This window comes from Ambystoma mexicanum, chromosome 4p (genome assembly GCF_040938575.1).
Source record: "Ambystoma mexicanum isolate Mex_15411 chromosome 4p, UKY_AmexF1_1, whole genome shotgun sequence".
NCBI classification, from domain to species: domain Eukaryota; kingdom Metazoa; phylum Chordata; class Amphibia; order Caudata; family Ambystomatidae; genus Ambystoma; species Ambystoma mexicanum.
The window spans coordinates 762877672-762893634 of NC_090927.1; the positions used below are offsets into that span (position 1 = coordinate 762877672).

The 15963-nt window shown below is 41.3% G+C and overlaps 1 protein-coding gene across 1 annotated transcript in view; it reads right to left on the minus strand.

The window, feature by feature from the left end:
- The window catches only part of IBTK (inhibitor of Bruton tyrosine kinase), a 1971965-nt gene that overhangs the window by 1651683 nt on the left and 304319 nt on the right, over window positions 1-15963 (minus strand). The window contains exon 7 of the mRNA XM_069606314.1: window positions 3469-3586. Within this exon, the coding sequence (XP_069462415.1) occupies window positions 3469-3586 (118 nt within the window). The remainder of the gene's footprint in view (window positions 1-3468; window positions 3587-15963) is intronic.

Genomic DNA, 15963 nt, shown 5'->3' on the forward strand with positions numbered 1-15963 from the left:
CAATTGATGAATCTGATAATTTTTTCTATGTTATAAAGGTTTCTCTCCAAAAATCAAAAGAACTACATGGTTTATATACTATTGATAAGTAGTGGAGATCAAAAACTAATAATACAGATTCTGAGCTTGATCAATCAATGTAAGCAAAAATGATTATTTTAGAAAAATGTGTTTTTATAATAAATAAAAAATATATTTTTGAATAAATGCTGAAAATAGTCTGTGGTTTATCGGAAATAGATCCAGAGGATAGATCTATATTATAAAACTCTATCCAGCAATTATATGGTGAGCCTAAAAAGACATAGGACCATCCAAACAGATTTTATGTACCAAACCTTTAAGTGATGAGGGATTGTTTGGAGCGGTCCAGTTAAATATCCCCTCTCGTCTGTAAATTGTTTATAAAGGTATGTCATTATCAGGACATTATTTCCCCGTAGAGAGGGCAGAAAGGCCTTCAGCGCTAGTCCGATTGCCTTCTGCTCCAAAAGATTGATATGTAGTTTGGACTCTGATGGAGACAAATGACCGCGGACTGAGAACGTTGGCATGGGCTCCTCACCCCGGGAGTGAGGCATCCGTCACTACTGTAATCTCCGGCCATGGCTGCCAAAAGGGTTCTCCCTTCAGAATATTGTCCTCGCAGGTCCACCACAGAAGATCCTGTGAAACCCTGGCTGAAATCTGAAGTCGGCCTGACATCTTTCCTTAGAACTGGGACCATTGCATTCTTAGAGCCCGTTAAAGAGATCTCATTTTCAGGCGAGCCTCTGGCACCAGAAAAATTCAGGATGCCATGAAGCCGAGCAACCTTAGAAAATCGAAGGCTGGTAGACTGTGGGCATTCTGAAATTTAGCCACGATCTGAAGAGTGTCTTGAGCCCTCACCTCGGGTGGCGAGCTCTTTCCCGAGGATGTATCTAGCACAGCTCGAATGTACTGGAGCTTTTGGGAAGGTGTCATACGGGACCTCTTGTAATTGAGGAAGAAGCCCAGTATGTGAAGAGAATGGCAAGTGAAAATGAGATGATTCAGGACTTGTTCGGAGAACGCACCCTGATCAGCTAATCGTCCAGGTAGGGGTAGACGTGAATCCCCCCTCTCCTGAGACTCGCTGCCATTACCGCCATCAGTTTGTTGAAAATCCCTCGGGGCGGATGTCAGCCCGAATGTCAGAACTCGAAATTGGTAATGAGAACCGCGAACTGCAGGTATTTTCTATGCTTGAGATGGATTGGCACATGAAAATAAGCATCCTGAAGGACCAATGACACCAACCAATCCTGATGTTGGAGGGCCTGGATGATCTGAGAAAGTGTGACCATCTTGAACTTGTCCCTCCTGAGGAACTTGTTCAAGTATCTCAAGTCCAAGATGGGTCTCAGTCCTTCATCCTTCTTGGGTACCAAAAAACATGGGGAGTACCAACCATTGTTCCTCTCCGCAACAGGCACTGGTTCTATAGCACCTTTCCCTAGCAGGGTTAAAATTTCCTGCACAAGGAGAAGATCCGGAAATCTTCAAAGAGCTGTTCCAGTAACCGTGGGCTACGGTTTCCAGAGCCCAAGCATTCAAAGTAATGTCTCGCCATTCTTCCAGATGCTGAGAGTCTGCCCCCCCCCCACCACTGGTGAACTGTGACTAAGAACTCAGAGGTTTTGCAGCAGCTGATGCAGAGGCAGATGGTAAGGAGGCTGCTGCTTGAGCTGGCTTTGCACTTCTACCTCGTCCACCACAAGGAAATATTCTCTGGCCTCATTGGCCATTCTTCTCGTCCTTCCAACTGAGTAGTAGCAAAAAAATCTACCCCTCCAATCCTCCAATGTTGCCCAGTAGGACGTAAAATCTGAGTTTGCCTAATAGCAGCACCTAAAGATTTGGCTGCCGCCTTTGAGGGCTGCAACTTCTTAAGGCTCTCGTCAGCCTTGTTGCCAAAAAGTTGAGACCTGTCAAAAGGTATTTCGAGAAGTCTAGATTGCACATCAGGTGCAAAATCAGACTTCCTCAACATTTGTGCATAACTGTGCTGGTAGCCATGGATCTGCTGAAGCTATCTGCAGAATCCAATCCTGATTGAAGGGACTCGCACACAGCCTCTTTGACGTCCCTAACAAAAGCTAAGAAGCTGTCCCTTTCATCCTACATTGTGCCTTCTGTCCGATTTCTTCGAGGACGAAGAAGAGTGGTGTGAGCCACTCCTCCACCTGGATCGCTTGGCCTTCTTCCTCCAAGGACAGTCCCCTCTCGACTCGTCGGTTGAAGGTTTTACGGATCGGGTAGGAGATTTTTTTTAAGAGTCTTCTCCTACCTTTAGCTTCTCCTTCCGTTCCCTCAAGGCTTTTCCTGTCATGGATTGGCATTTCGAACAGTCGGAGGTGTCGTGGTCTGCTCCGAGGCACCACAAAGAGATACAGTGCAGGTCAGTGAGTGACCTTTTGGACCCGCAATCCCAACACTTCTTGAAACCGGATCTCTGAGTTGTCGGTGATGAAGACATTATCGAGAGGTTTGTAACAAAGACGTCATAAGATGAGGTGCGTCGAATTTCGCTCGAACCCATCACTGTTGCGGATAGATGGAACTGAGGCCAACGGGCACTGCGTGTGCTATATATGCCCTCGATTACCTCATCCTCGACTGAGGCCTTCAAGGGGCATCGACTCTATACAATCGATGCACAGCGCCCTCTGCTGATTTTTTTTCCCGAAGCAGCTGAAGCTGGACTACCATTGTCAAAGATGAGGAAAACCTGGGAGGACACAATACATTCAAAATATATTTTAACTCTAAAACAGATATCTTTGCATAATCCAAACTTCAAATTACCTAGTAATTTGTGCAAAAATAAAAAAGGTGCACTTTCACCTCAAAGTTCCTCTTCAGATTAGGCAGAATTAATATTAAACCTTCCTGTGGCAGTGCTCTGCTGGTACCAATGTCTCAAACAGGTCTGTGGATCTGTGTTAGTTGCAGCAGCAAGCGGCTCCTATGTGTAAGTTTTCAATGTTTTTGTTGGAAGCATTTTATTTGTACTCTTTTATTTTGTTGGCAGTATTCACTTATTTTGTAGGAGCAGAGTGTCTGGTAGACGCTTATCTGTAGGGCCAGATTTATTTATCCTACTTATTTCTGTTCTGAGTCTGTCACTGGTTCATTGCTCACTAAACAACATTTACATCAACTTTTTTATGCTTATTCAGACACCCATCTGATAAAGGGCTGCTGCTCAGGGACTGCCTCAGTCTTCTATATCGGATCCTTTGCAAGTCGAAATGGCATGCCTAGTGTTAAATAAATACGATATTCCTGTTTCTGTCAATAAGACAAAATAATCAATACAATTGAATGGTAAAGGAACAGTTTCCATAAGCATACTCTCCGGGTAAATTCACAATGGTATCATAAATATTATTATGGAAAATATATAGAATGCACGCTTTAAATAAAAACACATCTTCCGCTTACCTAGCTGTCCACCATTCAGTCCCATAGTGTATACTGCTTCCTTTGTCCAAAGCACAGTATGAAACCTTCCAGCAGCAATTCCAATCACAGTTCTCCCCTTCAGATTTTTTGCAATAACCTGTGCGGAAAAGTAATTCCATTACACTTCAAACAAAAGACATGTGCATTTCAAGTGATGTTGGCGAGTAAGAAATGGTGTGCTGTGTACATGTGGAGAGCTGAGTGGGGTGAATAACATTTTATATTATTCTTGGTAACTTTCAACGTGAAATTTTGCTATATATATATACATTTCATATTCAATGAAAAAACATTGTCAAGGGGACGTTATGGTTACAAGTAAAACTGAAAACCCCCAGAAATTGGCCAGTTTATGGTAAGCTAAGCAACCATAACTCGCGCTACCACCGTGCACTGCTAAGACTAACACCCAGGACATCAAAGATGACATCACAAATATCATTGATGACATCACTGGGCCACTTGTTTTTGTTCACCGACATATATAGGCCAGGTGGTTTTGTTCACTGACAGTCAGAATATTAAAATGAAAAAGGTGCTATATATCTAGGTGTTAACCTTGTCAAATGTTCTTTAAGTACTTTCTTTAGGGTTTGGTATCAGGTCATGGTGCACATATATGGGGAAATGAGCAGGCCTCAAACACACAATTCATTTTTATACATGAAGATAAACTTTAATGTTATTAACATGTTCTGATGATGCGGTTTCTTTCTTCCTTACTTTAGTTTGCCTGTATGTGCCTCTGATTTGTATGCATTGTGGTTCTTTGTATGCATTGTTTGTACCAGCACAAGTGTTGTAAGTCTTGAAATGTTAGCTAGTTATTATATGTTTAACATTACTCAAGACTCTGATTAAGGTAGCATTCATTATTGTACTATCCAAAATTACAATATTATAAATAGTGTACGTCTATGGTGCATGCTGCAGTCATTGCCTATCTTTGTATATGATTAGGTTTCTGTATTGACAACAACACTCTAATACAATGATTTTAGACAAGTACATTCTTTAATAGATCAAGTAGTTCTTGATAGGTCTCCCGATCAACCCTGACATCTTGTTATCAACAATACAAACACAACTCCTTGTAGGGACTTTTCATCAAAATGTATTTCACATGCGATGTCATCAGTGAGGTCATCAATGACATTTGTGATGTCATCTTTGATGTCCTGGGTGTTAGTCTTGGCAGTGCACGGTGGTGGCGTGAATTATGGTTACTTAGCTTACCATAACTGGCAAATTTCTGGGGGTTTTCGGTTTTACTAGTAACCATAACGTCCCTTTAACAAACATTTTTTCATTGAATTTCATAGGTTTTTTATCAGTGCAACTTAACCACAACGTCCCTTTAACAAAGATTTTTCACTGAATTTCATGGGTTTTTACCAGTGCATGCTATTTTCCTACAACTTACTAATATCATACTTACTCCAATATAGCAACACTTCTGTCCAATTTACAATGTTTCACCTTCAAACTCTGCTATTTCCCACCTTCTAGCATCATTTTTAACTCTTCTATACACTTTTTGCAACTTTCTCCACTGTTTTTGCATCTGTCGACGTCCACAAACATCTGATCTCATCACAGACCTTCCGGACAGTGCCACATGACCTTGCGCTCGCACGCAGCATGATGACGTGTCTGCGAAGACGTTGCACTTCGGAATCAGGTCCATGCTTGGAAGACGGTTTAGAACTGCATTTTTCGACTGATCTAAGAACTTTCAAGCTCAAAATGTACCCTTGCACAGCTCCTACACCTATACTTACTCATTAGCTATTAACAATCTAGTGCAAAGCACATACTTGGAAGAATATTAGTAAAACTGCAATTTCTCTTAAAAATTACAACAGTTAATGGCCTCCCTCCTCCCCAAGAGCCACCACCACCAGCTGGAGGACCAACACAACAGAAAAAGCGCAGTACTTCCAAAGAAAATGAAGAGGACCAAGAAGATGAGGTAGAGGACGGGTCTACCTCTAGCACCCAGAGAGAATCATGGGTGTGGCAGTTCTTTACCACTGTTTGGAGTGTACCAAAGCCTTAAGATACCAAAGTGAAATGCAAAAAGAGGGAACCCCGGGGTGCAAAAAATGTCCAACTACAGCAGGATGCATGCAGCATCCTGCTGTAGGAAGGAAGGATTTTCCTTCCTACAGTGGGACGCCTTGGGCGTCCAGCTGTAGGAAGGACAATCCTTTTCCAAGATTGCCACCATGGAAAGAGAAGGCGGTGCTCCGTACAGAGCCCCTCTTCCCTTTCTATGGCAGCCTGCAAAACCTTATGACCATATTACCACAAGCAAATTGTTTTCCCTTTCAAACCTATCCTACTTTCGAATAACTTTACCATATAGCCAGTCCCAGGTGGACATGGCCATAACACCATTTTTCATCCGCAACAGGGGATAACAGCCCGGCAGCCCAACTTATCGGCCCAAGTGAAGTGGGTCTGTGTACGCCCTGATGTATGCAGGCTTTAGCGTGCCACAAATAAATAAATAACGGGGACTCCAGACCATTATCTTCCATTGCAGCCCCTGCAATGGGGGATAAAGGCCGTTAGCAACCCTGGTTCTCAAAGCGGGAAGCCAGGGTGCTAAAAAATAGGCTAAAAAATAGATTTCTCTTCCTACAGTAGGAAGGAAGGATTTTCCTTCCTACAGCGGGACGCCTCTGGCATCCCGCTGTAGGAAGGACAATCCTTTTCCAAGATGGCCACCATGGAAAGAGAAGGCAGGGCTCTGTACAGAGCCCCTCTTCCCTTTCTATGGCAGCCTGCAGAACCCTATGACCATATTACCACAAGCACATTTTTTTCCCTTTCAAACCTATCCTATTTTCGAATAACTTTACCACAAAGCCGGTCCCAGGTGGACATGGCCACTAACACCATTTTACATCCCTCGCGATCATGACCAGTAGCCAGATTGTCCGCGTCATGACCTTATGCCATGACCCAGATAATATGGCTACTGCCCACGGCCACAGGCTATACTATACATCTGTCAACAAAAGGTATGTGACTATTTTTTGTACCGACATTATGACACTTGCCAAAAAATAAAACACGGGCACATTTGGAAAACCATGGTTTAATGTCTTTGCTCCTCACGAGTTTGCTCGAAATTCCGCCCATGTTTTACTTTTTCAAAAGTGTCAAAATGTATGTTCATACAATAGTCATATAACTTAGCCCCAACTTGACAAAATCCAGTCAGTCAGTCTTTACACAAACATTGAAGCTTGGGTCTATAATAGACCTCCCTCTAATTTCGCAGTTAAATGCAGTTTTATTGAGTGGCGCTAAAGTTATAAGCCATCCAAAAACTGCAGCAATAGGTACAGATGTCCTAGGACATCTGAAGTGTCTGCGGAAACCACAGGACTGCCCCAGGACATCTGGGGTGTTCGCGGACTGTCGGGGGTTTAACAACCCGTTTTTTGGCTTCTAATGGCCATATTCCATCCGATCCTCATCCCCCCCACCTCCCCAAAGATTTTTTGTTGAGTTTGACAGGTGCAATGTTGCTTTTTTTCTTTTCGCTGCGCTGCCCGTGGACCTAAACAAAGTCTGCGAATCCAACATGGCGGGCGTTTTGCTGAAACCGACGCATTTCATGTTTTCTCACCCCCAATCAGCGGCTGCGTCCCGATGTCCGCGGACCACGCAAAAGTCTGCAAATTTTATGGGCCAATCAGAGGCCAGTCCGCAGACCGAACAGGGAAGTGAGTCCGCAGAGCGGACATAGATATCACTATGTTATTTGCCTTACGTTTTGGTCTTTTAAAAAAAAACAAAAAAAAAACTACTTGACGGATTTACACCCAATTAACAAAAGCACGCTTTCGGGACCAAGCCGCCATTCCTGCCGCAAATTTGGTGAAAATCCGTCCAGCGGTTTGGGCTGTAGGCGTGAGCAAAGTTTTTCCCATTATGTCTATGTGAAAAAAAGAAATTTTGGGACCCCTCTTATAACTTTGCCTCCCCTTGACCAAACCTCACCTCAACAAACTTTGCAAAAAAATTCAGATACTTTTTTTTGCAAAGTTTGGAGAGGATTCGTCCAGGGGGAGCAAAGTCATAAGCCACCCAAAAAGTGCTGTTCCTATGGGTTTAGCAACTTAACCGTAACTAGAGAGAGATATTATATATATATATATATATATATATATCGAAAAACACAACGGGCTGACTAGCAGTCCAAGGAACGCAGCGGCACTCTGGCAATGTTAAAAGCAAAAAAGGCGAAGGCAAATCCCAGGCGTCAAATTCCACTGTAAAAAGTCCTTTATTCAAAAGTCATTCATGGACCATGAGGGAAGCAGAAGATACACACATGAAACAAGCGTTTCACCCTAATCGGGCTTCGTCGGGTTTGACACAATAAAGAGGGGACTAGAATAGGCTTTTAGTCCTTCTTTGAAGGTGTTTGCTGTAGTCAACAAAAGGGTCAGCCATTGCCTCCGAAAAGAACCGCCATCTTGGAGCGTAGTGCATGGGTATATAATTGTATGTGTTGACACCATACATTTTGTAATTTAGAGACACACGTTCAAACATAGCATGATTTTGTAGGTTTAAAATTTAAGATACAAACTTTGAATTTAAGATTTGAAATTTGGACATGCACAAACATAAAGTATATAATACTGTTCGAAGAACACATCATTCTAATAAAGTAGACTGTAAATTGTAAGACACTGCGGGGAACAGTGAGAAGAAATGAACAATGATCAGCCACAGTACATTGCTTGGATATGTGCTTGTAAATCTCTGATGAGATATAGTCCTCCCTAGTGGGTTACAAGGATGGTATATTGATTGCTCGTAGGCTAATTAGTACATAATACCTCAAATTCCCGCTGACAAACTACAATATCATTTGGAATAATTAAATGCGTTATTATTCAGCCAAATAGGACGCTCCAGTCTCACAAATGCTCATGTCACAGATCTTATGGTTAGGCGATAAAAAGAGGACTGGGGGCCAATCATATCAGAGACAACAAGGCACAATGATAAATTTGAACCTGGAATAGGGTAAGAAAAAAGGAGAAGAGAAAACCGAACAATTGATACAATACTAATGTTAATTTTTGTCAAGGGGATAAGCTAGCCCTATATGTGGTCAATCAGTAGAAATATGTGCAAAATAGCAAAAATAGCCGATTTGGATCTAAGCTCGCCTTGTCTCATATGTATAAAGTGCAATACGTAAGGTGCAAAGTGCAATGTATTACCATTAAAAAATGAAAGTAGAAAATGATTATCTATTGGTAATCCACACACTCCAGGATAAAAAATGTTTTTATATTATAAAAAATGCAGCCGGCTTACAGTTAACCCTTGCGGGTGCCAGTTGCCACTGGAGAGGAGTCTAAAGATCACTGATAAGTATTCTATCGCAAATTTAAGTCGATGTAACTATGTTTAAGTTATCCTTCAGACACATGTTTCAAAGCTATCTGGCAGTAAACCCTTGCAGTGCCAGTTGCTTATCAATAGATAACATGTTAATCCGGGAGTAATTACTTTGTCCAATCTTGACTATAGATGCGATACATGTCATTCATATAGACTGAAAGTTCGGTGTGCTGGCACTGGTGTCAACTTTTGACTCAGAACTATAATTGATGGTATTTGCCTGGAGGGGCATTATCTATATAAAATATACAGTCATCTAAAATGCATATATAGTAATCGAAAGTGCATAGTGCTTCTAAGTAATAGCTAGAAAGCTTACATATCGTAACATTTTTAGGATAGTATCTAAGATATAAATGAGACTGATGGCACGGATGATAACTAACGTGCTATGTTATATAGATAAAGTGATATATTGCAAACTAGTAAACCAGTATACTGGCCTAGTAATTCAGATCAACATCAGTATTTTGGTGTGCTATATTAGTCTCTGGATTGCGCCTTGATAAAATAAGCTTGATGCCACTACTCTCTAAAAATAGATGTTAAAATACAATACGTACAAAAATAAATTTAAGCAAACTACAAAAGTGCAAAAGCTTACCAATGAGATTACAAAAATACAAAAGTACTAAATATACAAATATAAAAGGTTCAAACCTACATAAGTGCAACATATACAAAGAAAAAAAATATATACACATGAATGCTGGATAGAAGGCATTCTCAAAAAACCACAACTTCTGGATATACAATCTCAATGGGAGGATGCTACCACTTTGATATAGGGTTGTGAAAGGTTTAAAAGGTGAACCTATCAAGGTATAGCAAAGACCCCTCCTGGAACGTAGAATAAGTACTAGTTGACTCAGGATTAGTCTCCCACAAAGAAGTATAGTTCTTCGTCTCGGTTGTGGCCCATAGGATATTTAGTATCACAGTCCACAACGCAGCGTGATTCCAGTTGTCTTAGTCTCCTGAGTCGATCGCCTTCTCTAGGATGTAGATCAACAGTGTCAATTACTAAATACCTGAAAGAGGTGACATTTCCATGATGTCGGTCCTCAAAATGTTTGGCAAGAGGATAGTTCATATCCTTATTTATTTTTTTATAACACATTTTATTCTTTTGTCATTTTAACATCGCAAAACATACATTCTTCATGTTAATATTCAACCTAAAGTGACGAATTAGACAGTTCTTAGTTAAACGAAAGAAGAACAAGAAAGAAAAAGAAGAAAAGAAAAGGGGCTTACAATGTCTACTGTATCGCACGCTATATGCCGAATTGGTTTACTTTTTGTACACTGTGTTTCATCGTCCATTGTACAGATTGGTACAGTGATTGAGCTTCCTCCCATCTATTCCATATTTTGTCTGCTTTTTTTCGAACAACCCTGGGCTGTATACACTCTTCGTTCCATTGCAATGCAAATGTTTACGTCCGTCACTCATTGTTCGTACTGCAGTGTTGTTTCTGAGCCCCACAGTTGTGCGATGTTCCTTTTAATTACTGCTGAGGTCATCGACAATAACAACTTCTCATATTTGGACGCTTCTCCCTCCTCCTCCACCCGAAGCAGGAGCAGCTTTGGATCCCTGTGTATCGTTCTCCCCAGTACCCGTGAGAGTTCATCGCAACATTTTTGCCAGTACTGTTGTATGCAGCTGCAGTCCCACAGTATGTGGAAGAAGGTTCCCTCCTCCCTCTTGCACCGTAGACAGTGCGAGTCAGTTGTTTTCCCCCAGCAATATAGCGCCACCCTTGGGTAGTAGATCCTGTGCAGTATTTTTAGCTGAATAAGCCTAAGTCTGGCAGAAATGGCTACCTCCCTAGGGTACATGAGGGCCCCCACCCAGTCTTCCGGTTGATTGCCTGCAAATGCTGTAGGATACGTAGTCTTACTTCTAGTTTCCTACTTCCAATGTAGCGTAAATTGCACTGAAAAGTGATCACATAGATCGCGAACTGTGTAAAGCATTTGATTTCTTTCTTTATCGTCACTTATTTGTTTGTTCTCGGATGACTATTTTGTTGTTTTAAGTCCAAAGCGACATGCCTTGCATTTGGTACATGGAAAAAAGCCAGGTGTTTTAAAAGGGAGCCAGCTACATGTAGTAGGAGTCTGTGCATTCTGGAACATACTGGGCGAGTGTTTAGTTTGCAAGGAAGCTGGTTTTCTATATGTTACAGTTAGCTAATGTCCATCTCTTGAGGAAATGCCAGTATTTGCCCAGGATTCTCTTGATATCTTTGGCTCCAGAATTGTATGTGGTGATGAATCTAATAACCGGGTCACCTGTAGCTTCTGGCTTTCTATGGTAGATTGATGCTTTGGCTAGTATTTGTTCCCTTGTTCTGCTGCAGCTGCGATCATACGCCTTGTTAATAGTGCATTTGCGATAGCCCCTCGCTAAGAACCTTGCCGCTATTTTCTTTGCATTGCCTTACCAGATATCGTTTTCACTGCAATTTCTCTGGACTCTCAGGAACTCACCATACGGAATACTTTTCTTAAGTGGGATTGGATGCGCACTTGTTGCATGTAAAACGGCGTTGGTACTTGTGCTCTTCCTGTGTAATTCCGTAGTGGTGACATCATTAACTCTTTTGATCTTAATGTCCAAGTAAACAACTTCAGAGCTATGATAATGTTCATTAAACTTTAAATTTGTTCGCTCTTGATTTAACAAGTTTAAAAAAGTCATCCATTCGGATTCAGTTCCATTCCATATTATAAAAAGGTCATCAATGTACCTTTGCCACAGTATGTACTTATCTGTGTGCACTTTTTTGTCTTCACTGCAAAATAGATTCACCTCCCAATCTCCCATGTACAGGTTAGCGTACATGGGAGCTACAGCTGTACCCATAGCAGTTCCACAGGTTTGGTTATAGAAAACCTGATTAAACATGAAAGTGTTATGGGTTAAGATAAAAGATAACATTTCCAAAAGCATGTGTGAATGATTGTGGTAACTAAGTGATCTAGCTGACAAATCTTTTTGTTGCTGTTATTCCTTGTTGATACATGTGTATAGGGACACCACATCTAGAGTCACTAGTAAGAATTAATGATGCCATGGAATGTGAGAAATCTGATTAAGAAAGGCTGCAGTATCTTTTGTATATGATGGGATTGTTTCTACGAACAGGAACAGATACATATCCACAAATTTAGAGGCGTTTTCCAAAAGCGAGTCTATAGATGCAACAATGGGGCGTCCGGGTGGTTTGGACATGGTATTATGGATTCTGGGGATAATATGTATGATCGGGATGGTCTTTGGTCAAATATTGCTTTTCCTTTATATTGATAATGCCTTCTTCATGCCAGAGCGATAACTTTTCATCATACTGCGCCTTATACAGTGGGTATGGGTTGACATAGCTATCGATGTCTTTGAGTTGTCTCATGGCTTCCATTTGATAATATGCAGTATTAAGGACAACTACATTACCGCCTTTATCGGATGATTTTACAATTAACGAGTTTCCCTCCTAAAATGGGTAAAACGCAAATAACCAGACTCCTGTACGCAGATGTGACACCTCTCGACCACACGCCGATAGGGCTTCAACGCCAACTGAACAACCTTCAGGCGTACATGAAAAGAAACAACCTAGAGATCAAAGAAGCCAAAACCAAACTGATGATTGTGTCCAAGGGCAGGAAAACCAAGGAAAAAGTAGACCTAGCCCTACAAGGGAAAATGATCGAGAAAGTGGTCGAGTTTAAATACTTGGGGGTGATCCTGGACAACACAAAAAAATGAGACAGGAATGCAGAACTTCTTGAAGCTCAAAACAAGAAAACTGACGGCACAAGGGCATGCAATAGACAGGAAATTTGGCCGTTTTTCCTTGATCCCTGTGATTAATTTTTATAAAGCGAAGGTTGTCCCTACACTAACCTAAGGACCCGAGGCGATGCCAAACATTCCATCAGCCTTTTGGCTTACATTGGAGGCAAGTTTCTGGAGAAAAATCTTGGGCCTTCCCAACTGTGTTTCGATGGCCTGCATTAGAAAGGAACTTAGCTTACTTTCACTGTCGGCTTCAGTGAGCTGTAACTCTCTGATGCTCTACTGCAAATGTCTGCTTGCGGAAAAACCTTCCGTTTACAACTTGATTGCATAAGAAACCAAAGACGCTGGCTGCAAGATGCTACTTAGATGGGCTCAGAGAAACCAAGAAATTCTCCATGAGGTGGCCTTGGACGAGGAGACTCCAGAATAATCCAGTGAAGGTCTTGAAAAAGTTCAAAGAGCTCCACTGGATCAGGACTGGGGAGAAAGCTCTGGCAAACAAACTGGCATCTCATCTGCCTTGGAACCCTAAAAAACTGAATGAGATACAACCATTCGTCAACTATTACCATAAAAAAAAGCCAGAAATTTGACTAAATCTTTTGCCCACCAATGAAATCCTTTTTATACGGGGGCTCGCAACATCAAACGGTTGTAGATTTTGTGGTTCCATTGGAGTCGTCGAGTCTATTCGCCACTTACTGTTGTCTTGCCCTGCTACCTTAAAGACAAGATCACTCTACCTGAAGCGCCTATTTTCAGACTTTGCGCTGCAGGATGAAGATCTTTGCTGGTCAAGATTGATGACGGGAGAAAAAACCACCTGGACGTTGGCAACTTACAACATCCTACAAGACATTCAAAAATCCTTCCCTGTACAAACAGATTAAGAGACTGAGCAAATGTCTTTAATGACACGTTGATCGATGGCACTCTGCTCAAATTTTTATTTTCGAACTTCTGTTCCTTTTACGAAACTAAGCTACTTTTCTGATAGTAAAAATCTTAATGATTAAAATACAATTAATAAAAATAAATTAATGATTTGTCAGACCGTAGATTCTCAATCGCTGTTTGTTGGGCTCTGGTTAAGTTGGATCTTGACTTGATGGTCTTTGGTTTCAATGCAAGAGTTTTTAAATCATCTATTAAGAGATCTTCAAAGAGATCTATGGTTGCTCTGTGAACGTCGGATGGGTTGAACTTAGATTTATTACATACATTACTGTTGGCTGCCATGTTCGTGTTGATGTCAGCAGGTAATGGTGGTGTTCATTCGTCGTGATTTTCCAAGTTCATAATCGGTTCTTCTCTGCCCAATGAGTCTGGCATATTGAGTGCTGGTATGTCTTGTATGCTCAATTCAGATGGGACTGTGGCTACAGCTGATTTTGCTGTATCGTCACTGTTGGCATGACATTTTGCTAGTCTCAATTTCCTTATAAAACAATATAGGTCAATGCTCGATTGAGAATAGTCAAAGTCTGTCGTTGGGCAGAAGGATAATCCCTTTTCCAAGACTTCACTTTCCACTTGTGTTAAAACTCTGCTTGACAAGTTCACCACTTGCATAGTATTATCAGTTATTGCGGCTTCTTGTGTTTGCCAGAGCACGTTAGATGGCCTGCTGAATGATCCCGACGTTTTTTTCCTTTGTCCCCTGTGTCCCCTTGTGGTCTTCCTCTTACTGGTATTTGGTTTAAGGTTGATTTGTTTCCATTTTGATTGCTTGTCGGTATTCCCTTGCCTGCTTGATGCAAGAGAAGCATCTCCTCTAAAAAATTCAATTTAATAGGATTGTCATCATTGCTCGTGATAGAGGTATCTATAGAGGTACTGGCAGTTTTATCAGTATCTGACTCACTGTGCAGGTTGTTTGGTACTTTTGGGTCGATCGTTATCTGCATGCCTTTGCGAATACTCTCGTATTTCTTTGCGAACATATAGATGCGCCTGGTGGCGTAATCTTTATCCCTAAGGAATTTGCATTGTTTTCATTCCTGGATTTCCTCCTCGTATTTGCTAAGGTTTCTGTGCATTTGTATTTTGATGTTCGTGGCTGTTTCTCAATCAGGTCCTTCAAATACTTCCTTTTCCAATACCTCAATATCTTTCAGAGCTTTCACTCTATTGCTCTTGGCGTAATTTAGCAGTATAGTGAGCATTTTAAAGGAACACTCATTTGTTGCTTCACCCCATTCATTAAGCATTGCAGGGTCTGGATCTTCATAAATTGGTATGGTGAAAATTCTTAAACCCCTTGGTATCCGTTGGTTGTCCAGATAGTTTTGCAGCGATTTCACCTTCCACCATTTGTTTGTCTCTTTTCTATGGAGTTTTTCCAGATTAAACATCTTTTGTTGAATTGATTTAGATTGCTGTGGTTGTGCATTTTCTGTAGGTTTAAAATTGCAATTTAAACTCTCACTGAATAAAATTGCTGCTTCAGCATCTCTGCTGCCCTCCTTGTCTGCCATAATTTATGTGTGAGGACTTGTCCCCAACAGACAGCCAGGGGTGAAATAGATTGAGGTATGTTTATAATAAAGATTGCCCACGCCAATAGCTCAGGAAGTCTTCATTCTATTAAAAGACAAGGAGGCAAGCATTATGCTTATTCTTTCTTTAATACTGCCATCTCAGCACTTTAACACTTAATTTTTAATATTTTCTGGTGTAACATAAGAAAAGAGTAAACAGTAAGTTCAAGTTCAACATATCGTAAAATCTCGTAAGAGTGTCCTGAACCACGACTCCCATGATCCTCATGCCTTCAGTAGTTCTGACTCCTGTCTGTCCACCTATCAGCACCCAGTGTGGGGTATAAGCACTCTGAACCCAATGTCCTTTCCTCTTTCTTTGCCATTAGAGTTCTATTTCTGCACGTGTACAGTCATTAAACGCTGGAGTCCATAAGAACTTGCTAACTGCTCCTCTGTTGCGCTAATTCTTTGGTCCAACGGGGCCAACATGTGACAGCTTCTTTCTCTCGTCAACCTTTTTTTCAACGCGCTTTCTGGTCATCTCCTGCAAGAACAGAAAAGGTACCATGAGGGTGGGGATGAACAAAGCTTGGCATACAATATATCACAAGATTAATTTCTTTGTCATTCAGGGCGGGATATAATGATTGCCTGCTTGTCTTTAATAGAATGAAGACTTCCTGAGCTATCAGCGTGGGCAATCTTTGTTCTATGATAAGACAGGAGGCTCGCATTCTGCTT